Source organism: Motacilla alba, chromosome 28 (assembly GCF_015832195.1).
Source record: "Motacilla alba alba isolate MOTALB_02 chromosome 28, Motacilla_alba_V1.0_pri, whole genome shotgun sequence".
Taxonomy (NCBI): domain Eukaryota; kingdom Metazoa; phylum Chordata; class Aves; order Passeriformes; family Motacillidae; genus Motacilla; species Motacilla alba.
In genome coordinates, this window is record NC_052043.1 from 2581513 (window position 1) to 2604627 (window position 23115).

At 47.8% G+C, this 23115-nt stretch overlaps 1 protein-coding gene and 2 long non-coding RNA genes across 5 annotated transcripts in view; 2 read left to right on the top strand and 1 right to left on the bottom strand.

Moving 5' to 3' along the window:
- On the bottom strand, window positions 1-22689 carry MED26 (mediator complex subunit 26). 3 transcript variants are annotated; one of them, XM_038163772.1, is made up of 3 exons: window positions 22353-22689; window positions 5534-5608; window positions 1-4232 (listed from the first exon to the last, which is right to left on the bottom strand). In XM_038163772.1, the coding sequence occupies exons 1-3, from the start codon at window positions 22425-22427 to the stop codon at window positions 2553-2555; spliced, it is 1830 nt and encodes a 609-aa protein (XP_038019700.1). In that variant the 5' UTR covers window positions 22428-22689; the 3' UTR covers window positions 1-2552. The 3 variants fall into 3 exon arrangements, with proteins under 3 accessions (XP_038019700.1, XP_038019701.1, XP_038019703.1); XM_038163773.1 differs by lacking the exon at window positions 22353-22689 and adding an exon at window positions 15537-15612; XM_038163775.1 differs by lacking the exon at window positions 22353-22689 and adding an exon at window positions 4710-4921.
- On the top strand, window positions 3367-4684 carry LOC119712487. The gene is made up of 2 exons (XR_005259830.1): window positions 3367-3505; window positions 3996-4684. It is a non-coding gene; the product is annotated as an uncharacterized LOC119712487 (long non-coding RNA).
- The window catches only part of LOC119712488, a 3208-nt gene continuing 1853 nt past the window's right edge, over window positions 21761-23115 (top strand). The window contains exon 1 of the long non-coding RNA XR_005259831.1: window positions 21761-21901. This is a non-coding gene — a long non-coding RNA (uncharacterized LOC119712488). The remainder of the gene's footprint in view (window positions 21902-23115) is intronic.

Here is a 23115-nt window from a genome sequence, read left to right on the forward strand (position 1 = left end):
GTACGCACATGGTAAACTTCATTTGAACTTGTTTACAAAATTGACAAAAAATATCACCTTGTAAACTTATTCACATTTGTTGGAGCTCACAGAACTGGTTATATTGGCATGCTGAAATAAAGATTGTCAAGCCTCATCTCACCCTGGAGGACACACAAGTCAGTTGACCCCTTACAGCAGCAACAAACTCAGCAAGGAACAAGATTTAAAGCTTGCATTGGCAGGGAATTTCTCCGGCAGCTTTTGTACCACCAGGGAAAGGGCTGGGTCTGATTCCTGATGCTCCCCCAAAGAGAGGAGCACCAGCACAGGCAGTTTGGGTGGAGTCTGAAAGCTGTGATGAGCTTTGGGTATCACCTCACCCAGTGCAGTCAAGGGCCATCAATTGCATCAGAAATGGAAGCAGTGGAGAAAAAGATGGAATTTATCAAGTAACACTTTGTCATTTCCTGAATTCAAAGGCCTCCAGAGAGCACAGACCCTGTTCCTAAATGGGACCATTCAGGGAAGGAGGGAGGAAGGGCAGGGGGAGATAAGATGCACAGTACTTTTTTACATAAACAAAACTTAAGCATTTCCAAAATGACCAGCAGCTTAGCCCTCTACCATCAGATCTGAGCTGCAAGACAGGAGCTTTCCCCAGCTCTAAACCACACTGCTCAACCTCAGCAACTGCAGAAGGACAAAATGGAAGTAAACTGAAAATATACTTGGATGCATTTTTTTGGTAACCACTTCTGTTTTCACTCTCAGACCTCAGATTTCAGAAATGGAAGCACACAGACATCGTTATTTCTGAGATAGCCACACATTGCAGTAACAGTCAGATCATAAGTGATGAACAAGAATGACTTAAAAGTAAACCAGACTTCATCAGTTGTATTCCAGGGAATGAACCAACACCACGCAGGCCTGGCCAGGAGCACCTTCCTTTGCAAAGCAGGGAAGAGCTTGACTCTACCCTCAAAGGCAGGACAGCTCTTGCCAGGGCTCATCTCCAGCACAGATGAGTTAACAGAGTTAACATCACTAAACCCAGGAAGATTTTTGGTATAGTGTCCCCTCCCCAAGCCCCTGAACAGAAGCCCAACAGTGGGGACTGCATCAAACAACACAGTCCCAAATATTAAAGCAATTACAGTTCATAGAAATCCTTCACTTTCTACACCCCAGGCCGCTTCAGAAAGCACTGTAACAAACAGGAATAAAACATTACAAAGTTACTGAGACGAAAAGATGAAATCTGATCTCTTTAGACTTTGAGGTACATTATCAGCAGTTGGGTTATCAGTCTCCAGAGTTAAAGCAGATCCACCCTGTGTGACTGGGCAGCACAGCGAGGTTCTTGGAAGACAATCCCGTTCTCCCTGGGGCAGTGTCCGAGGGGTTCCCAGTGCCAGGGCTCCCCCAGCTGGGCTGAACTGAGCAAACTCGAGGGGGAAAACGAGTGGAGTGTATAGAAATAATTCACAAACTGGTTTGTGCAAATTTTTTTTATTTCCACATTTATATCACAACGTGTCCACTTAAAGGACCAAATAGCAAAGTTGCTCCCTTCTGCATCCCAGGAACACAGAAGTCTAGTTACTGTACATTCACTAAGGCTCTTTGTTTTTGCAAATTGCGTTTATGATGGATATCCATAAGGCAAACAATATCTAAAGGAATGGTAACAAGTATATTTCCAGCATACAAACAGGCTTCCTTTTTCCCTCTCACAGTACAGTTACAAACTTGTAGCACCCTCATTACATTTAGATTCTAGAAAAGGTGATTTTTCTTTCTTTTTTTTTTTTCCTTTTTGTCTTTTTGTTTTTTTTGTCTTTTTGTTTTTTACCTATAAGTTTGCAGGAAGGGAAAAGGAGGAAAAATATTTGGCTGGTGGTGGTGGGATCAAAAAATATCATTAAACATCTAGTTTTTGCAGCATTTCTCAGAGACTGGATTTAAACTGAAACCAGACTAAAATATGTGGATGCCTATGGAATGTTGAGCTGAAGCTGGTGGCCCAGCCTGCAGTGCAACACCTGCTGTTTAAAACCCAATCTCCGTACCACATGACTCTTAAATAACGCAATCATGTTCAGAGATGTGATAGAAATAAAACTACAGTTTTTGCACATTGTCTCTCGAATATCTCACTGCCAAATAAAAACCCAAATCAAGTCAAATAAATAGATGCATATTTTGTTAAGGTAACTTCCACAATTTTTCTCTGTACCTGCCTGTAATAAGATTCCGGCATTCAGAAAGTGCTGGAAATCCTCTTCACTTCTTGGGGACTAACACTTTTTATAGCTGGCTCGCTATAGAGTTTTGAACTCAACTGATCGACCTTCGTATGCCTTCCTTTGCAATTGTTAGTAAACTGGTAGCAGCATTTCACAAAAGGAGAATTTAAAGGAACGAGCTGGAAAGGCCCAGCTCCCTCCCCCCCTCTGCTCGTGGGGCCTGTTTGTCCAGGACAGGAGGCTCTCTCCAGCTGGAAGTGGCATCGTGTCTGCCAGTTCTGCTAACTGCAGGTGTAAAAAGCGTGCCTAGCAGAACTGCTCTCAGTCTAGGCAGACGTAAGGCAGGATGTTCAATCTCCCATCATCCCCGTGTGGATCTAAGGATATGCACTGTGTCCAATCATACCAGTTACCCTGTGTGTCATAACAACCGTTCACGCCTGGCCAGTTGTGGTCACGTATTCTGTCGAGGTCATCGCCCGTGACCTCTCTGGTGACCCCAGGCAAGTCTGTAGGTTTGCTGTTAGGAGCTAGAACGTGAGTCTTTCTAGCCTCTTTTCTAGTGCTTTCCTCCTGCTTTAAATACTCAGACATGAAGTAGTGAGCTCCTGGAGTCTGTACTCCTGATGAAGACAGCAAGCTACTCTGTCTGTTTAAATATGACTGAATGATTTCATTTCTGGACAACTCTTTCCAGTTCGTTTGTTCAAAGGGGCTTTGCAGGTTGGGTTTTTGCTCCTGCTTTTCCGTTTCTGTCCTGTGCTGTTCAGTAAGTGCAGGGATTTCTACCTGCAAAGGATCTTTCGGTGTTAAAGGTTTTATCTGTCCTGTCATGGGATCAAAAGTGAGTTTTCTCTCTTTTAACCTCACAGGTTTCACACCCCCTTCTATCACGTGCCCATCCAAGTTGACTGTATAGTCTCTGGGTCGGTACCTTTTCTTCTTTTTGCTATCAGACCCTGAAGCAGCATCGTCACTGTCCATTCTGGAAGCGTCCTGTGGGAAGCCCGTGTGTGATTCCCCGGGGTGGGCTTTGCAGCCGGGAGCCGTGTGCTGCTGAAGTGTCCCTGCTGTGTGCCTGTGCTGGCCCTCGGGGGCTCCCTGCTGCTCCTGCCAGTGCTGCGCCGCCTCGGGGGCCGCCTGAGGAGGGAACTCCAGTCTCTTGGCTGGCATGGGAGGTGTGGATGGTTGCATCAGGGATGGCGGCGGCGACGGCACCGGGGCGGCGTCTGCGAACTGAGACCTTTGAGATGGACTGGGCATCGAATCCTTTGGTGAGTACGTGGTGTGCTGCCGAGCAAAAGTATCATGCCTAACGTTCCTGGGGCTAAAGGAGGAGCAGCGTGGGCTCTTGGGCTGGTGGGGGCCCGTGGCTTCTTCCGATTTATCATGCTGCTGAAGCACTGCAGTCTTTAGTAAAGAGGAAGTGCTTGAAGGTTTTACAAGTCCTGGAGAACTGGTGTGAGGTTTTACAGCATTTACTGGGATCTTACTGTGTTTATCGTTTTCACCGAGATCTGTCCTGCTGCTTTCGGGCCCTGCATGTAGGTTTATGTCTACAGGACTAGGAAAATTTTCAGGACTACCTCCAATTCCATTGGTTGGAGGGGGTGAAGAGTTTTGTAATACTTCATGACTAGCTTTGGAGACCTTTGGGGGAGGAGGGCCCTGATGGCCGTCCCTGTGATCACCTTTCCTTTTCCTATTTCCCAGTTTCTCTGTTTTTGGAGAATTTAGTTTCTGGATATCATTCCTGCTTTTCAGTTCGCTGATGGGCTTGGCGCCGGGCACAGCAGGAAGTTGTGAGTCTGGTTTGCAGTTGTGAGCACCTCCATTCGCTGATCCCGGCGGGTTGGGCAGCCCCCTTGGCACTGGCTCGTTCGGGGTGACGGGTTCTATCAACTTCTGCCAATTCCTCAGCAATTTCTTGGCACGTTTGGCAAGTTCCTCATTGGATGTCTTCTTCCTCACCTCATTGATAAGCCTCCCGAGTCTGGTTTCCTACAAAGACAGACAAGGTGGTTTACAAACACGTTATCATTCCAAGCAAAATTCTTAAGGAATGTTTCTGCTTCGTAATGCTCACCCCTGAGAAACACCTGGTTAAAAACACTAAAGATTTAAGTGTTGAATTTATCTTTTTGGAAAGGATTAGTCCAGTGCTCTGCCACACAACATGAAACTGACTGTAGGTTTCAAGTCACACTGTCTTTATGCCCTGGTAAAAGCAGGAGAGCTGGGAAAAACATCAGAAAGGAATTCTTTAATGAGGAAAAAACTGTAAGAATAAGGGTACAGGTTCAGATTCGAGGGGAAATGCAGCACCCAAAGGTGTGTGTTTATCACAAGGGAAGTGAAAGACCTGCAGAGAGAGCCAAGAGAAAAGAATTCCAAGGATCTTTGCCTGTTACAGTAACTCGTTACCAATAAAAATTTCCATTTGGCAAACCTGACTACCAGGTGTGAGTTGTGGCCTACCTTTTTCCTCCACCTCTCTCCTCTCCCTTCACTCCCCAGCCTCGTGGAAACGTATGAAAAAGCCATTTAAACAACATTCCCAGGGTGTCCCAAGGTGGTTTCACGAGCGGAAGGAAGTGTTTGATTGTTCCAAAAGTACATTTGAAAACAAAGAACTGTTCCACAAGTCAGATTTCTCAAGAAAAGTACTTCAAAGGAGAACACAGACCAGACTGTGAGAGAAATAGGCAACTTGTTGTCATAGATATGTTGAAATACAGGTGGAGTTGTAATTAAGCAACAGTTAAAAGCAAGAACACCGCTAATTTCAATACAAAGACTGAAAAAGAAATATATAATTCAGCCATAAAACTTCTTTGGACTCTTTCTACAGTGGCCAGTGAGAGTTCAGCTCTCCCTACACCTGACCTCACCACAAATATCAGGCCTTGAAACCTGCTTAACTGCGTTTAAGATTAATTTTAGAGACGCAGAGCAACTCTATTTCAGATTTTAGGTGCTTGGTCACCAAACGTCTCCAAAGGTGACCAGGACTGCAGGGTGATATTGCTGAGTGCAACAGAATTAATCAGTGGCAAGTGATGATTAATGTAGTGCCCTGCACAAACAGGAACTGTGCTGCCCAGAATACTGATCTGGGCCCAGAAAGGATCCCTGTGTTCAGCGAGATGTCGGAAACAGCACGAGAGGGACAAAATAATATCTTAATTGTGAATCCTTTGCAATCCATCTATTGTTTCCAGAAAAGCTCCGATGGAAATTAGAAAGGCAGGGAAAAGTCCTTTTATACATATTAAAAAAATCATGTTCAGAGGGTGACATACCTCAAGTGCCTCTTTGGTAATGGGATATTTCTCCAGGCTGGAGATCACTTCCAGCACTGCCACCATGTTATGGATCTGCAACAAGGAAGACAAAGTCACTTCATGTTTCATGTACTGGTCTTAGTTAACAAATGTAATTTAAGACCTTCCACTTTATAATTGCTGGAAGCATTAATCACAAACTGCTATCAGACTGTCTGGCTTTAGGGAGCTGATTGTTCAAGGAATAGGGACAAGGACACTTTTACTGACCTAGTTGGAAACTGCAGGAGCTGTAACAAACACACTCTTATGTAAAACCCAAGGAAACAGTGGCAATAAAACTGCCGTGACTGAGTACCAAATCCTGAGACCCCTCTGCAAAGCATCAATTAACTGTGCACACCTAATGGGAAGCACGTGCCAGGCAGAGCAGGAGCAGCAGTGGGAAATGTGCAGTTCAATCCTTCAGGCCCCTGCAGACTGACCCAGGTCACTGCTCTGCAGTTCCATCCCCAGGATCACTTCCTGCACTGCACACAGGAGTCCCAGCCTGCAGGTCCCTCCTGGGGCCAGGGCTGTGCCCAGCAGGTGTCCCCAGACCATCAGCCCTTGCTGGAGCTGGACATGGGGAGGAGGAAGTGCACAAACCCACATCCCCTGAAGAGGTGAGAATCAGGATCTCTGATCACAGCTGTTCATCCTGCACATCCTCAGCACATGTGTGATTTTAATGGTTTCCATCAGAAACCACACACTGCACGTTTAGGGGCTTGGTTTAGGGGTTAACACGGCAGTGCTGGGTTGGACTCATTCATCTTGGAGAGTTTTTCCAACCCAAACCAGTTTATGATCCTATAGAGAGATCTTTGTTTCCATTACCTGATGTTAGGAGCACTGAAACCTGGGATTTCTAATTCACCTTTGGAGGCAGATTTTAAAGATAAGCAAAGGAAAACTTGAATCACAGTCTCATTTATTGCTTAATTGCATTTGTGACTCAACTGGATGTGAAGTGCATGTGAGAAAAATCTCTCAGCAAAAACCTCTGCAGGGATTCTACACCATCCTGAAACCTCATCAGGACCATCATCATCATCATCATCACCAGGCAGCTCTGCACTCCCAGCCACACATTCCCCTCCTCTTAAAAACACTGACTTGTGTGAAAATTGGCTTTTCCAAGTCCTACCCCTCCACTAAGATCCCACAGGAACACCAGGGGCTGATCTCCTCCCTTCAGAAAACCTTGGGCTCAGACCATGTTTTGTCCATCCCTGCAGGACTGTTTAGTGCTCTTTAGGAGTTTTGTGTTATTTAGGAGATACCTGGGTAACGCTGTCAGCGATGAAACATTTGTCCTGATGTTTTGATAAACTTTTATCAAACTTATGTTTAAAGTCCATGCAGGCTTTGAACGATTCTAACTCCTATAGGGTGTAAAAGCAACTCCGGGCCAAAGATTAATTAATTTGTCCTGGTTCTTTCTTCACTTTGCAGATATTTGAAGCCCTACCATGAGGTCAGGCCTGGTAAAACTCTGCTTAACCTTTAGAGCAGCAAGAACACCTATGCTGACATATTTTAATTCTTATTATTTCACTTCAGTGCACTGACTTTCTTCCATGTTTCGACCCTTGCCCTGCCCTCAGAGCCCAGGAAGGACAGTTTAGCACCACAGTTCAAGCAATACACCACATCAGGCTTGGTTTTTCAGTTTTTAGAACCAGAGCCCTTAGAATAGTTAAAGCTCAACTCTGGGAGTTTCCAGACAAATATTTTTAAACTTGCAAAACACGATACTCTCCTTCCCAACACATATTTTAGACTGTGAATTACCAGAGTGAAAAGGGCTCTGTTGCACACACCATTAACTGCTACAATTATTTTTGCAGTTACTGGTAATCCCCAAATATTCATTATCTAAATGAAGAACTGATGGCAAAAAAAGGGTCCTTGACCTATCAGAAGGTGAAGACGGGGAAAGTGATACGTTCATGTGCACACACACCTACAGAAAGGTGAAACTGGGCAGGGAAATTCCAGTCACAGCTGTGCCTTTGTTCAATACCCCCGAGCACACACCAGTGGATGCCCCAAATGCTAAACCACCCCAGCAGCACCGACAGGCTGTGACTTCCCTCCCTGCTCTGGGGGACACGTGGTGCCAATTAAGGACAGTGAAAGTGGCCTTGCACCCTCAGCTCCTGCTGGAACACACACCCCCCATTTTGGATTCCTCGCACATTTGTAACCAACTGAGAACGCGCTGTCACGGAGCAACTGCTGAGCAGAGCACGAACATCTCACACCCAGACAACTGCCAGCAGCTCCTCTCGTTTTCCCTTTTTTTTTTTGACCTGTAGGGAAGCTTAATTCTTTGGAAATAAATACATAAAGTGTTCAAGCACGTTCAACAACTTCTCCTCCCTTCCCCCTGTGTAGTTTTCTCAGAATGTTTCATCCAAAGTGCCATAAAGAGAAGCTTGTAGTAAAAAATCATGTTTGCCTATTTTAAAATAACACAGATTATGACATTTCTTGTAGTGCAGTTAAATACAGCGATGGAAACAAGAGGACCTCCCAAAACACCTCAAGTATCACCTGTTCACTTTAGAGACAACAGCAGCACACCCATCCTACACAGCAGTACCCTCACCTTAAACCAACTGTTACAATAAAATTCATGCATTGTCCCATAACCAAGGTGACAATAATGTTACCACACCAGGACAGCACCCTGCTTTGAGCAGCACCAGAAATGATCATTCATTGACACAAAGGCCTGCTGAAGATGCTTATTGGGAACAGAAGAGACAGGTAAAGTGCCACAGAGCAGAGCAGGACAGGGAATTCAGCAGCCCCACTCCCTATGGACACTGAGCTGTAACTGCCCAGGTCAGCAACTCAGGAATTTGCATTTTAGTTTCTGTGTGCCTTTGTCTGCTCACACTGCAACCCCTTAGTAACCCCAAAACAACTTCCAGGACCCCCATTTAGGAGCTTGCAGCAAACAGCTCAAAATAATTGATAAGTAATTGATAAGGTGTTCCACATTCTCCCGTGCTGCTCCCGTGCTGAAAGCACTGACTGGCACACACACTAATTCACTCCAAAGTTTACTGGAGAACATCTGCTTTGAGTCATCCACGATAATCCTTTCCAGCCAACCCTAATGACAGCCACAGAAAACAAATCTTATTTATTCCATGCAAGGCTCCTTAAGTCATCCAGCCATTCAGCCATACTCTGGAGCTTACTATGGCTGAGATCTTTTCCAAGCTAAGCACTGAATGCTTTTACTCCAGCCTCAGACAAAAGCAGGGGTTTCTGAACTCTCAGGAAAAGATCAAGAAGCTTAATTTTCTTTTCTTAACTGCCATCCTAATCTTATTTCAGCATTTATCAACCAGGACTAAGTCAGTGACTAATTTCAGGGTGTTACACAGTTCAAAGGGGTTTTGGGGAAGCCTGAGGTACAGCTGTTCCCTCCAGCTCCACTTCCACCAGGAAATCCGAAAGCAGCAGCAACCTCAGCATCCATACCAGCTCTACCACCACTTCCAGGGGCTGGGATGTGTTTTCTGGGGGAGCAGCACGCTCCATGGGATGGTTTGATTCCCCTCCTTCGGTTACACACCAGCCCAGACCCCAAAACCAACATGAGCACCCCCAGAACACCTTGCTGTCCTCCTGGGGACTGCCTGGACACACAGCACAACCTGCACTCTCTCACTGCAGCCTGAAAAACAAATGCTACAGCAACTTTCTATTGCAGACACTCAGGTAAAGCAATGATTTTCTTTTTTTTTTTAATATTTCACAGGGATGTTTCCAAAGATCTTTGCATGCCTGACTAGACCATGATAAATGACAAACCAGCTCTGAGTTACCTGGAGTAGAAGGAGCAGCTCTTTCTGTGCAATATGAAAAACTCAATGCACAATTCCAAAAAAAACTTGCTCATGCAGATTCCTGCCTTTCATGCAGAAAGGCTCTTTTCAACTACAAAGTTCAGGTACCAGTGCTAAAAGGCATCATTTAATACATTAATATCATCCTTCTGGGTCACATTAGTGCCTTCACAAGTTTCTAAAGGATATTTTAAATATTTTAACTTGGCCCAGAGTTGCCCATCACTGACAATCCTCTAAAACCAAAGTGTAACACCATCATCCTCCTGAAATCACAGCTTACAACAATCACAGCCTGACACCACCACGGGCATGGTGAACAGAGCACACAGCTATCACAAGACAGCTTTGGAGAGAATGTATTTGCCATCATACTTAACTACTTCATCAGAATATCCATAAGTACTCCAAATTTTGATGGTTTCAGAAAAAGTAGCTCTGCAGCACTGTCCCACCTGTAGCACCAAAGCAGTGTGACAGAAGCAAGCAGAGAAGTGGAGACACTGTGGGAGACTGAACAGGTCTTTTTTCTTCCTACAAACACAAATCCAGGCGTCCATTGCCAAGCTGGAGGTTTCTGGTGGCAGTAAGGTCCAGACAGAAGTTGACAGAAGCATTTGTACATTTTTTGTCTTCCCCCTGCTCCAAGGCTGTGTATCTCCTCAGGGAGTGCAGAAAAATGTTCAAGAAAATCCCAGGTTGAAGGTGAATATTGCTGGAGAGGCCAGGAGGCAGAGCTGATTCCCAGGAGGTGCAGTGCCTGCTCCAGGAGTGGTGGCATCGCTGGTGTTCCTCTCTTGGAGCTCTCAGTGTCACCTGCAGCCCAACAGCAGCTCCTGCTCCAGATCAGGCTCCCCCCCTCAGTGTCACACCTTGCCCCAACAATGCTTTTGTACAAAAGCTACTTCACTGCACAATAATCTAGAACACGGAATAAGAAGTGAGGAGAGAAAAGCTGCTATTCACGAGGCTTTACTTAAATGTGACAACAGCAATACAGCGGTGCAGAGTTTATTTAGCACTTTGTGGAGGAACTATGAGACACCAGACACTGACAAAACACACCACCACCACCAAATTGTCACGTCATTTGTTCAAAGGTACAGACCAAACACGCCAAGTTAGAATTCAGGTTACAACCTGCTGGTATTTAGTTCAGTTCCCTTGCAGCTGATCTATTAACAGTTCCCCCCAGCCCCAGTGTGACACGATGTTGTCTAAAGATAGGGAACACGAGATACTATTCACAGACACAACATACCAAAAAGATGACCATGCACTACTTTGCTCGCATTATTGGAAATGTCTGAAAGTCAGTTTGCCAAGCAAAGGTCCAACATTAACCAGTACACAAAAGATATTCTTAAAGGTGGAGGCCAGTTTTCTAATAGTATTTGGTAAAACAGATCTTTAAACACGAAGGAATCAATTATTTGGGTTGGAAGTCATTCACTGGGAGAATCTTCTCTGACAGAGAAATTCATGCTTTGAGAAACGATCAGAAATTTGTGCTGCTAAACAAGGGGTAGAAGAAATCCTTGAGTACCAAGAAGAGTCCAAAGAGTGACCAGGCACAGGAAGCATTATCTGTACCTCCAGACTTAAAACTCCCAGGTCTACTTTGAAGAGTCAAACCAATCTGCATACATTTTATTTGTACTTAGGCTTCATTTAATGGCAAATTAACATCATCCAGATACCTTCCTGTCTATGCTTTACAAAGCCAGGATCAGCAAATGTCAGTAAGGTCAGATTCCAATACAATACTGCAGTGTGAAGGAACCAGTGGACCTGAAATATTTCCCTGCTCCCTCCTGGCAGTGCCCCCGCACATCCCTGAGCTGGGCAGACACCACAGCAGCCAAGAGAACGAGGGGAGCTTGCCAGCACAAAGCACAGTTTGCCCTGGCACTCACAAAGGGCCTCCAGACACAAATCCACAGCAGCTGGGAGTGCCATGAACGCTGCAGCTCTTCTCTGCGTGGCCCATTCCCAGCGAGGCACCCAAGGCCCCTGGCACAGCAGGAACAGACTCCAGGCTGGGCCAAGGCAGGGGAAACCACCCAACAAAAGGAGCATCCATTGCAGGAGGATGGTACAAGAGGTAGTAAAACACAGACCAGGAAGACAAGACTCACCCCCAGCTCGCTGTGCTACAGGAAAAGGTTTTTAAGCAAACAGAAAACAGCAACAGTGAAACACTTTTCTCCATTCACATTTATTAGCCAGGAACTGAAAGACATTTTTGTTACTACAGCGAGAAATACCTGTTGACTTCAACAGTTACTAAACATTTTGTATAACACCATAAGAATCGTGCCTGTAGTGCCAAGCCTGAGCTGCAGATGTGCAAAGATCCACTGCAATGTGACCCCCCCCAACACCCCACAACAAACCCACCCCACCAGACTGTGAAGCTGGACAAATAAAAATGCATTAGCCTGATTTTGAAGAGCCCAGTAGCTGAAGAGGCTACATGAAATACCATTCAATTGGTAAAAATTCCTGCTGAAGGAACAGAGCAAGAACCAGGGAGCACAACCCCAGGCAGCCACTGCCACTCCTGGTGGCATCCACCACAGCACACTGCGAGCAACATCACCGAGTGCTGTTTTCCAAGCTGTAAGGAATGGCAGAGGAATCAAATTCAGCTGGAATTACATCTTCATCTCAAGCTGCAACAGTGCAAGAAGAGCATACACCAAGAGGAGGTCAGAGGACAGCAGGATAACCATGTTTTGAAAACATGGTTAACATAAAGTTGAAGTTTTCATTTCACACAGTATTGAAAAAATAGCAAAGAGACACATGAAGCTTGAAATAAGCCTTCCTATGCGTTATTAGTCATAATAAAGAAATGTTAATCAACAGTTTTTATGCTCACTGGCCTAATTTGCAACGAGACAAATACTGATTGCATATAGAAATAACCAGTGAGCTACCAGTGCACTCAAATAATCTCTCCAGAGTCTCCTGAGCCACAATGGAGGGTTAAGGACAGATTAGACAAGTCCAGAAGGAGCTGTTCCATGAAGGTGATGGACCACATGAAGTCCCTTCCAGCCATGCCCCTACACCTGGGGAACAGACACTGAACTACAAGGAGCACAAACACATCACACCCTTTCCACCTACTCCAAACTAGACTCACAGCAGCAATTCAGAATTGTCCTCTCAAAAAGATCCTTTGGAAACAGCTTGTTTTGTAAAAGACCTAAAAATTCAACACTTCCAACCTCACTGCCCCAGCACTGTGCTCCAGGTGATCACAAAAATCTCAAATGCCCCAAGTCTCTCTCCCCACTCAGGCTCTGTCACCATTTCAGCCAGCTCACACTCACCCTCAAACCCTGCACTGGTGCTAAGCACATCCAACTATGACACACTTTCCTTGTCTACAGGATAATAATTTCTCCTCCTCTTCCTCCTGTACAGAAACCTCAACCAGACAAATCTTAGTAGTTACTATTTATTATAAGCCATGAACTGAAGTCCAAAATTATTGCTTCAAAATTTAGAGAGCCATAAAATGAGGTTGCTGTGCAAGCAAAGTCACGGGGACAACTGGTCCTACTTCAACAAGACAGAAATGCAGTTGGATGATTATTCAAGCAGAATAATACAGAATATGTAGAAAATCCAGCCTTAAAATGTGCCCCTTCTGATTCATCATGATCTTGGGGCTTTCTGCTTCAGGAACTCACCTGAACTCACTGTTGGTACCTCCCTGGGTTAAGGTAAGAGCACAGTGAGGTACCACAGCACCCCTAAAGGCATCATTTGGACAGAACCATTCTGTGACCACTGCTCCATCTTCATCCACTCCACAGAACTGGTGAGCATTTAAAATCAGGTAATGTGCATTTAAGGACTTGATAATACGGGCTCCAGAGCTTTGGGAAGTTCCTAAACATTATTTTACCCATCCCTTAAAGTATCTACCCAGAGCTGTTAATGAAGAGCAGTTTATATCTGACTGCAGTTCATAAAGGTCCTGCTAATATCCCCACAATACAGAATTTTCACTCTTTTTTTAAAAGTAAAAGCATTTATCACCATGCCAGTGTACTTTAAATGCAGCAGGCCAACTTTTCTCAAATTTCTAGGGAAGTTTCTCAGCTGATTCCTTAAATGACAGAGAAAGCTGAGGTGAATACAATGTTGAATTCTTTGTGGAATATATTAATTCATCACACTGAAGTGCAAGATGCTCATGTGACTGCTCATGAGAGTTTAGGCATGGTGTGTTTGTTCACCAAACCTGAGAAAAATAGTGTTACAAACTGGGAAAGTTTGTGGAGAAGTCACTGTATCCTTTCAACAACTGTTACCAATAGTGAATTCTTGTCAGCATACACCATAAACAAGTTTTATGGATATGGAAAAAGAATTGAAATCAATTTACACATCTCCTAGACTTACTGCTCTCCAAATTCTAGATCAAACACTGCTGCCAGTCAGCCATTTCCAAATACCTCTATTCTCTGAGGGCTGTGTCACCTCAGGACAATGTCACCTGTCAGGAAAGCAAAGCCCCCCAGTAATCCCTGGAGAATGTTTGGCCATTCCAGCCACTGGCACAATCCTCAGCAGCTCCTTGGAAACAAAATGCCTTCTCTACCTTTTGGCTGGGAGAAGAAGGAAGGTGGGCATGGAGTCTTCTCAGCTCAGGGTTTGTAAAAGCAGCTCCACTCGAGCCATCTGTGATCATGGCAGGACCAAGGAAACCAGCACTCATCTGCATTTTTTTAATATTTAAACACTGAACATGGAATTGTGGAATCCCAGACTGGTTTGGGTTGGAAAGGACCTTAAAATCCACCTCACTCCACTCCCCTGCCCTGGGCAGGAACACCTTCCACTATCCCAGGCTGGTCCAACCTGGCCTTGAACACTTCCAGGGATGGGCAGAACATTCATGAAGCTCCAACCTGGCCTGCTTATTTCTAACCTAGTGGCAAAAAAACTTCTCCATTTCCAGTTCAGAAAGCCTCAGTGAGGCCTAAGCCCCTTGGCAGGCTGGCTTGAAAAGTCTAGCAACGAGAATAGGAAGTCAAAACCCCAAAGTTCTTATTTTGACAGACAAAGTCCTCGTCACAAGACAAGGGACACTGAGTTTTCCAGGATGCAGCCAGGCTCCTGAGCAGTGTGCTCAGCCCGTGAGCTGCAGGCACCCACCTTCACAAAGAAATCTGAAACATCACCTCTTGCATCTTCTCCTCCACCTCACCGTGCTCAACTCTATTCAAGACTCAGCTGTGGTTTCTCCAAGGATTAAATACAATACTGAAATACTATTTTTTCCTGGAATTTTCAGGATGACAAGTTATACAGAGGCATTCCCTGTCCTTTCCTGCTGTGGTTAATTTACACAGCATGAGGGGTGTTATGTACTGACCTGCTCAGAAAGTGATGGCTTGAGTTACAGACATTTGTAGATGTGCTGGAAGTTTGTTCACTAAAGACAATTTATGACTGTGCATCACCACCTGGAAAAAACACCATGTTCCTCTACCTTCCACAGCTCTTAAAAAAAAAAATCAAATCCTCCAGACCCGTACTATAACTGTGATACTCTGCAAGCTGATCCTGCATGGAAACTATGTGAGAAAGCAGCTCCACAGAAACGCTGGCTGTCACTCTGAGACAAGACTTCCACCTCTGCAGTCGTCTCCACAGCTCCAAGTTTGAAAACACGCCCAGCCGAGCGTGTCCCTGAATCCCGTGGATGCAGCATCCCTCCTCCCCAGCTGCTCGGTTAGAAACCACTCTGTTCACTAAAACAGAGCTAATTATGTTTTACTTCCAGTGACTCCTCAGCAGAAATTGCTACCACTGACTGTTTGGACATGCTGAAAATTGTACACTTTGATATTAACAATCACACTCGGGCACGCACGGCTGCCCTGGGAAAGCCGTGCCCCTGAAAACACCAATTCGCTGCCGAGTTTTAGCAGATTGCACCTCAAATTAAAGCAATTTGCTGGCACTTAAATATTATTCCAAACACCAAAAGCATGAATTACCCTCAGAAAGAGTAATTTAGCTGTTAGAACACTGAATAAACAAACCTGCATTTACATTAAATTGAATATGAGGTACTTACTTACCTTTACCTTAAATTATTTTTCAAGACCAAGAGTAAAAGTGGGGCCACATCCTACCACATTATACAGACTGAAGGAGTATATTTGGTGTTATCACCAAGCACATAACTGGTGAGAAGAGATAGCAGCAAAATGTTATCAGCCAAAACAGACATGTTTTTATGTAAAAAAACTACACTGACATTAATTTTAACTTCAAGCCTAATGTATTGGAGCAACTATGCCTTAAAAGCAGCCATATCTTGACTAACATCAAACTTCTGCAGCAGGCAGAATCAATTCCTCCTTCCCCTCTCCTGAAACTTTTGTGGCTCCTGAAAAAAAAAAGAAACACTAATTGTCACCTGCAGCAGCTTCTTGAAGAAAGGAAAGGATCTCACAGGGAGAGAAAGCTTCAGCTGCAGTGGAGCTACTTTGATCAGGAGCCAAAAGTGCCAGGATGACAGTGCTGCTGTGTCATGTGGCCACAGCAAAACCCCAAAGAGAGGCAACCACGCACACCTCACCACCCCCAAACTGGGCTCACCCTCAACTTACCAGACAACCCCCCCAAAAAGACTAATTGGAATTCCCAGCCCAGCCCCAGACTCCTGAATATCACAGCCTAAGCTGAAAGTCTTCCTATTTCCTAAGGCACAGGTAGGGTCCCTCTCCACGAGGGAGCTTTGGAGTGTTTTCCCTCTGGCCCCTGCTGCTGTCAGGCTCCAGTGCCTTGGCAGCAGGAGCTGATCCAGCTGGATCCCATGCCCATCCCATCCCAGCTCCAGCCCTGCCAGGATGGCCTGCTCAGCTCCCTGCTCTCCTGGCTTCAAGGTGTGCCAAGGTGCACTCAAAATGGCCTCACACAGGGTCCAGAACATCCCCAATCTGAGCAACTCGGGAAGCAGCAGCCACAGGTCCTCTGCTGCCTGGCAAGTTTGTTCCAGCACATCTCTCCTGGAAGGACCCTCACCGGCTGTCTGTTCCAAGCTGTGGCTCCTGGTGACTGCCAGAGGTTATTCCCCACATTTATAGCACCTACAAAAAGTTGGTACTTCCACTGAGGAGCTGTTTCATGGCTCACCAATAAAAATGTGTTAATGAGCTCTTTCCCTGCAGCCTCGGAGCATTCAGTGTTTGTTTCCCACCAAAGGCCCACGTACAGCACGTGCAGACGGGTGCTTGCTGCAAAGTTTTATCATTTGGATTAAAAAAGCTCTTTAATGATCCCCTATGATGACCCACTCTGACAAAGTGAGGGGGCTCAAGCTGCTCTAGGATAGCCTGAGCTGCCACTACCCCACTGTCACCTGTCCTTGCCACACAGTTCCCCAACTCTGTGCCAGGACTGCCACCTCTCTGGGCCCAGGAGGAGCTGGGGCATGGAAAGGGGTCCCTGAGGAGCCTCTGTTCAGGTAGGGTTTGGCCAGGTGAGTTCCTGGGTTGGGTCAGCACAAGGGAGGAAACAAGAACAGCTGGAGGTGGGGACATGATCGCAGCAGCTCTCCTGGCTCCACTGGCAGCTTCAGCTGGTGTAACATAGGGATTCAAGCCAAATCAATCCAATTTTTGATCATTTGGAGCATTGTCCACACAGCCTTCAGTGAAAGGTGGTGGTTTACTCTTGAGTTGCAGAGCTCACTCATGACTTACGACTCAGGAACATCCTCGTGGCTGGCTGTGAAGATGTTTCCCAGCAGTTATTCCAAGGCACATTCACAGCCCCTGTATTGCTGCATGTCCACAAACACAGGATAATTCCAGACATCTATGAACCACACACAAGTGACAGCAACAAAAAAAGGCTCTGCAAATGAAACTTGACCATAAGGCAGCCACTGTCACCTCAAAAAACCCAGACAGGCGTGGTTAACTTTTCCAGGTGACAACACCTGCTTCCTGCCAGGTCCCAAGGCAGCAGGGAAGCACCCAGGAAGCAGCAACATTCCACTCCTCATGGAATCACAGACTGGGCTGGGTTGGAAGGGACCTTAAAGCCCATCCCATTCCATTCCCCTCCCACACCTTCCACTGTCCCAGGCTGCCCCAAGCCCTGCCCAGGCTGGTCTTGGGCACTTCCAGGGATGCAGGGGCAGCCCCAGCTGCTCTGGGCACCCTGTGCCAGGGCCTCACACCCTCACAGGATGCTGTCCTTTTCTGCTTCCAAACTCACTTCAACACTTGAAGACCCAATTCTGCTGCCAAAACTATTTGTGATGCACCAGAAGTTTTATCAAATAATTGAGCTACATCAAAAACTACCTGGGAAGAGATCCATATATTGCCTTTTTCTTCTTTAAATGCTGATCAGTTCCTCGGTTCAGTTCACCACACCATCCTGTACACATAAAATGGGTGTGTGTAGCAGGAATAAGAAGTGGGTGTTATTTAAACTGTCACTGCTGCCGAAACAAACACTCAAATTAGAGCTTCAGAGCAAATGACTACTGCCATCATCACTGCAACCTGGGGAGTTTCAAGGAATTAACAACTGAAAAGCAGTCTGGCATTCCCCTTGCTTTGACCCCACAATTTAAACTCTCTGATATCTCTGTTCACTCAGATTTTGTTTTAGCAGCCTCGAAGTTCAGAATGGTCTCACTGCTGCAAAGGGCACTGTACAAATTGAAAGTATTCAAACCTCCAGCCTCCCAACCCCTCTCAAGATGTGACAGGCTGCACTGCCACCAAGCTAAATAAGCTGTTTTAGAAAGAAGTGGACAAGCAATATTCAAATCAACTGCACCATCACCCCCACACAGTGAATTCAAGTGTTTATAATTAAGAGCACTAAGAAACACAAACCTCTTTAAAAGTTATTATAAAAAACCTGAATGCAATGGGACTCTCTCCATCAGGCCCAAATCTTTATCTGAAACTAAAGCTTGACATGTAACAACACTTTAGACCTTGCACATTAGGAAATGCTCCCCAACCCCCTGCATTTTGTCACACACCTGGAACAACCTGCTGCCTTCCTGCACAAAATGTGAGACTGCTCCAGACAAGATGAGCTGCAAGTGAGGAAAGGGACAAAGAGGGCAAGAGGTACAACAGGTTCTCTGCACCTCCCTCAAAACTGCTAAGCTCATTAGGGCTCACAGAAAAGGATAAAGCTCAAGCAAGAGCCATTCCTAGTCTACTTTCGCCCACACGTAACACTTCCTGCATCCAAAGAAATCACTGGGACCCTCAGGAAGTGAAGCACCAGCTTCCCCTGCCTTCTATATTTATATTATTACAGCAGTGCCCTGCACCTTCTTAAGACACTGCTGGAAAGCACCTGTCCCACTGCTGAGGGGGGTTTTGTCTCCAGCACCTTGGTAAAACAACCAACAGAGAAAACAGCCACGAAAGCATCTTTAACCATGCAACCTGTGCCAGCTGGGAGATCAGCCCATGCCAATGCACCACCTAACATATTCCAACGCACAGGCTAATTAATTATTAATAATTCAGGCCATGGACCACTCCTGAAGGTCTGTGCAGCAAGCCCAGCTGAGGTACTGCATGAAGCACAGGCTGAGTTAGAGCCAAGCCCAGCCTCACAGGGAGCACACAATGCAGGCTGTTACTCAAAGCAAAGCTGGGTTTGTGTCACAGAGGGGTACTAATGGCAAATAATGAAGTTATTATCTAATATTTAAAAACAGGAACAGATTGCTACATATTCAGCATGAGGAACCATTTAATTGCAAGCACAATTCTAGCAGCTGGCTGGAAACGACAGGCTTGTCCACAGAGCAAAAACCAACATTTCTCATTACTCCTGACATCAGGGAATGAACTCCCCCAGAAGCACAGAGCACGAGTTACCGAGGCAAAGGTGTTCTGAAGGGGTGGCTTCTCAGCCTTGTTCCCACCAGAATCAAGGAACATCTCCCTGTCAGACCTCACAGAACAGAACTCCTGCTCTCCTCCACCTCCTGCTATGTTCCCAGAGAAGCCTTGGAAGGAAAGTGATGCTGGTTCTCAGTGCTTAGGTCATGGAGCAGAAGTAGTTTGCCCATATGTTTCCTCGAGGAGAAAAGGCTGAATAAATGAAGACACAATACCAGCCATCCCGGGTGGCTTTAGGATGATGTAAGTTCTTTTAAAAATAGCTTATTTCTTATAGGTCTCCTTTGAAATAGTTCAGAATTTACACAGGTAACCTCTAAGTGTGAGAAACTAAGTTATAAATATATTCTGCAGCAATTACTAGAGGAGGTTCAAGTGCTAAACATGTGTAAATTCAATATTGCTCCCGAGTCAGCAGGGCTTTATGGAGCAGCTGGAGATGAACAATCAGCACAGGAGATGATTTCCTGAGGCCAGCAGGTTCTGCAAGCTTGGGGAAACCATTATTTTGACCAGTTCAATCCAACAGAGGTAGAGAAACTTATGTCCTGCGTTTGTTTTTTTTTTTTCATTTAAGGCATGACCTGGACCTGTGAGTTGACCAAGATCTAACTAACCACTCAGGAATAAATATCCACAATGGCAGCCTGTGTTAGGGGAGGTGTTAGGGAATTTAAGTGAAGCTTAAATTTACAGACCCTACAGTAAAGCACCATGGAGAACCAACCATCTCCTCCCTCCTCAGCCCCACAGAACTGGACTGGTTTTGCCCACCTGACACTATTGGTGCAGCTTTCAGCCTCTCCAGAAACACACACACCGACTACACTGAAGAGCTTGAATTAAATCCAGGCCTCAAAGCTTGACCGTCTTGGTAAATGAGGAAGTCAGTGACAACAATGTCTGCTGTAGGTTTGAACACAACTAATTCTGTCAGAAGAGTCTAAGAGCCAGCAGAAAGCAGCTGGAGCTTTCCATGAGCCCCTGCAGGCACAGCAGCTCATGGCTGCACTGACTCTCCCTGTAGGAAAACAGCAGAGCAGCTCCTTGATGGTGTCCAAGTGTGATTAAACCCAAAATCTGCTTTTTAAGCATGTTCAAAATGTAAGTTTTTCTTCCCTCTGTGCCAGTGACGTGCCAGGTAGTGAACAATCACCACCACCACATATTCCATGTGCTTTGGAGCCAAGAGTCTGAGCTCTCAGCCTGCACAATGAACCTCAGCTACACCACCTCTGCTCTCCTCCAAGAAAAGGTTAAACTGGAAGACAGACCCTGCCTACAGGCGCTTTGGAACAATGGGCTGATTTTTCTGCCACCAATTATTGCCCTGGATAAGTATCAAGTATGTAGAATTATAATTTAACATACATCACTCCTAAACTTAAGGGGCTACTGACCTGTTGGGAGCTCTGGCCTCCCCTTGCAGGGAGCTGCCTGGTTATTTTGGGTCCTCTCACAAGAGCATCCTCAAACATCAGCGTGTGGAGAAAGGGAAGAGTATCCACCACAAAATTGACTTCCTGGCTGCTTCGTTCTGCACAGCCACAGTGTCTGACAAAGTAACACCAGAATTAGGGTAACCACTGCAGCTGACAGTTCTGAAGTCAAAAGACACCACAGATCTGCTAGAATTTTATTAAAGTAGGTTGGCACTCAGTCTCGCGTAGAGTGAAAAATCTGCAGCCACAGAAAGAGAGCTCAGAGCAAACAGGATTCATGAAGTGCACTAACTGACATTTCAGCAAGATCCATGGTAAAGTACTGCAAACTCAGACAACGCTGACATTTAACAGCCCACAATTACCACCACGATTTGTTACTGTTACTCCAATGTGTAACACGGCAGTTCCCCACAGATGCCCAGCACAGGGGGTTCGACAGAACCGACAAGGCCAGAGTGAATTCTCTTCAGTCCCCATGACACACGCAGGCTGCTCCGGGAGGGGTTCCAAATGACAATAACTTTATTGGCTACTTTAGCACTTTGATGCAGGTCTATCACAAAAAAAGCACTTGTTCAGACAGGAGCAGGTATGACTTTAATGGAATCAAAGCACCATTTCACACACCCCAGCCCCTCAAATAACACGTACACGTTCAGCCTGATGCACCAGAGGCTGCCCCCACAAACTGCAGATGGCCAGGCAGACCCACCTTGGCATCCTGCGGCGGTGACTGTTGATCTAAGACTCAAAAATTGGACAGATTGAGGGCCCTGCAGTCCTCTCACAGTAATAAACACCTAAGCGGAGAACTGCTCGGATGAGCCAAAAAACCCTTAAAAGGAGCAAATGATCCTTTGGATAACCGCCGCTTAAGGCCACTTACAGGTAAAATACACGCTGACTTCTGTGCTTACACCACAACCCAGAAGGAGCCCATAAGCTCATTACGGCGCTGCAGGAAGGGATAAAAGCGAAGACCGAGGCTGCTCGGTGCTGGAGCAGCTCCAGAGCCCCGCAGCCACCGCCGGAGCCCTGCTGGCGTCCCCGCAGCCCGGGGTCCCCCCGGCCGCGGCCGGAGCGGCCGCTGGGCCCGAGGAACAGGTGGGCGCCCCGGAAGGTCCCGGCGAGCGGCGGCGGGGCCGGCCCAGAGCCCCCTGCAGGCCGCGCCCGAGCCGCGGCCTGGCGTGGGGAGGCGGCCGGGCCGCCCGCCGCATGGCCGGGCAGCACCGGCCGGGCCCGGGGCGCCGAGCGGCGGCGGGGCGGGGGCGGCCGCGGCCCTGGGCGGGCGGGGAGCGGCCTCCGGAGCCCCCAGCGGGGCGGCCCTGCGCTCCCGGCCCGGGGGGCGCGGGCGGGAGGCGCCGCCGGCTGCGGGACCCCGGGAGGACGGCGCGCCGGGAGCTCCGCGCTACCGCCCGCAGCGGAGGCTCCGGTGCTGCCGGGGGGGCCCCGGCGGGAGCCCCGGTGGCCCCGGGAGGGGGAGAAAGGCGTCGCGGCGGGAGCGCCGGGCGGGGGTCGGCCCGGAGCGGCGGGGGCCCGCGGGGCCCGTACTCACGTTGCTCTGCGGGTCGATGGCCTGCAGCAGCCGGTCCCTGATCTGCTGCGGGGACGGGGCCGGAGCCGCTGTCATTGCCTGGGCGAAGCGGGGCGGCTGCGGCTGCGGCCGGGGCGGGCGGGCGGCGGGGCCGGGCCGGGCCGGGGCGGCGGCGGCGGCGGCTCCTCACTCGCCGGCGGCGGCGGCCTCGGGGAGCCGGAGGAGCATGTTCGCTCCCCGCGGGGCGGGGGCGGCGCGGGGGGCCGGGGGGAGCGGGCGAGCCCAGCGCTCCGCTCCGCTCCGCTCGGGCCGAACGCGGGGCGCGCTGGGGGCAGGGCCGGCGCCGCGCGCGGCTCCCTGGGACGCGCCCGACGCCGTGACGTGCGCGCGCCGCGCCCCGGCCCCCGCCCGCCCGCACCGCCGGGGGCGCGCACCGCGCGTGCGCGGGGGAGGGCGGGCGGCGGCGGGAACGCGCGTGCGCGGTGGGGGAGAGGGGCGGGGCTGGGGCGCCGTGAGGGGGAAAAGGGGAACACGGAGAGAGGGGGACACGGGGACAGCGAACAGGGACCCCTGAGGGGGCACGGGCGCTGCTGGGGGACATGGGGACAGCGAACAGGCACCCCTGAGGGGACACGGCTAATGCTGGGGGGCGAACAGGCACCCCTGAGGGGACACGGGCACTGCTGGGGGACACGGGCACTGCTGGGGGACACGGGGACAGCGAACAGGCACCCCTGAGGGGACACGGGCACTGCTGGGGGACACGGGGACAGCGAACAGGCAC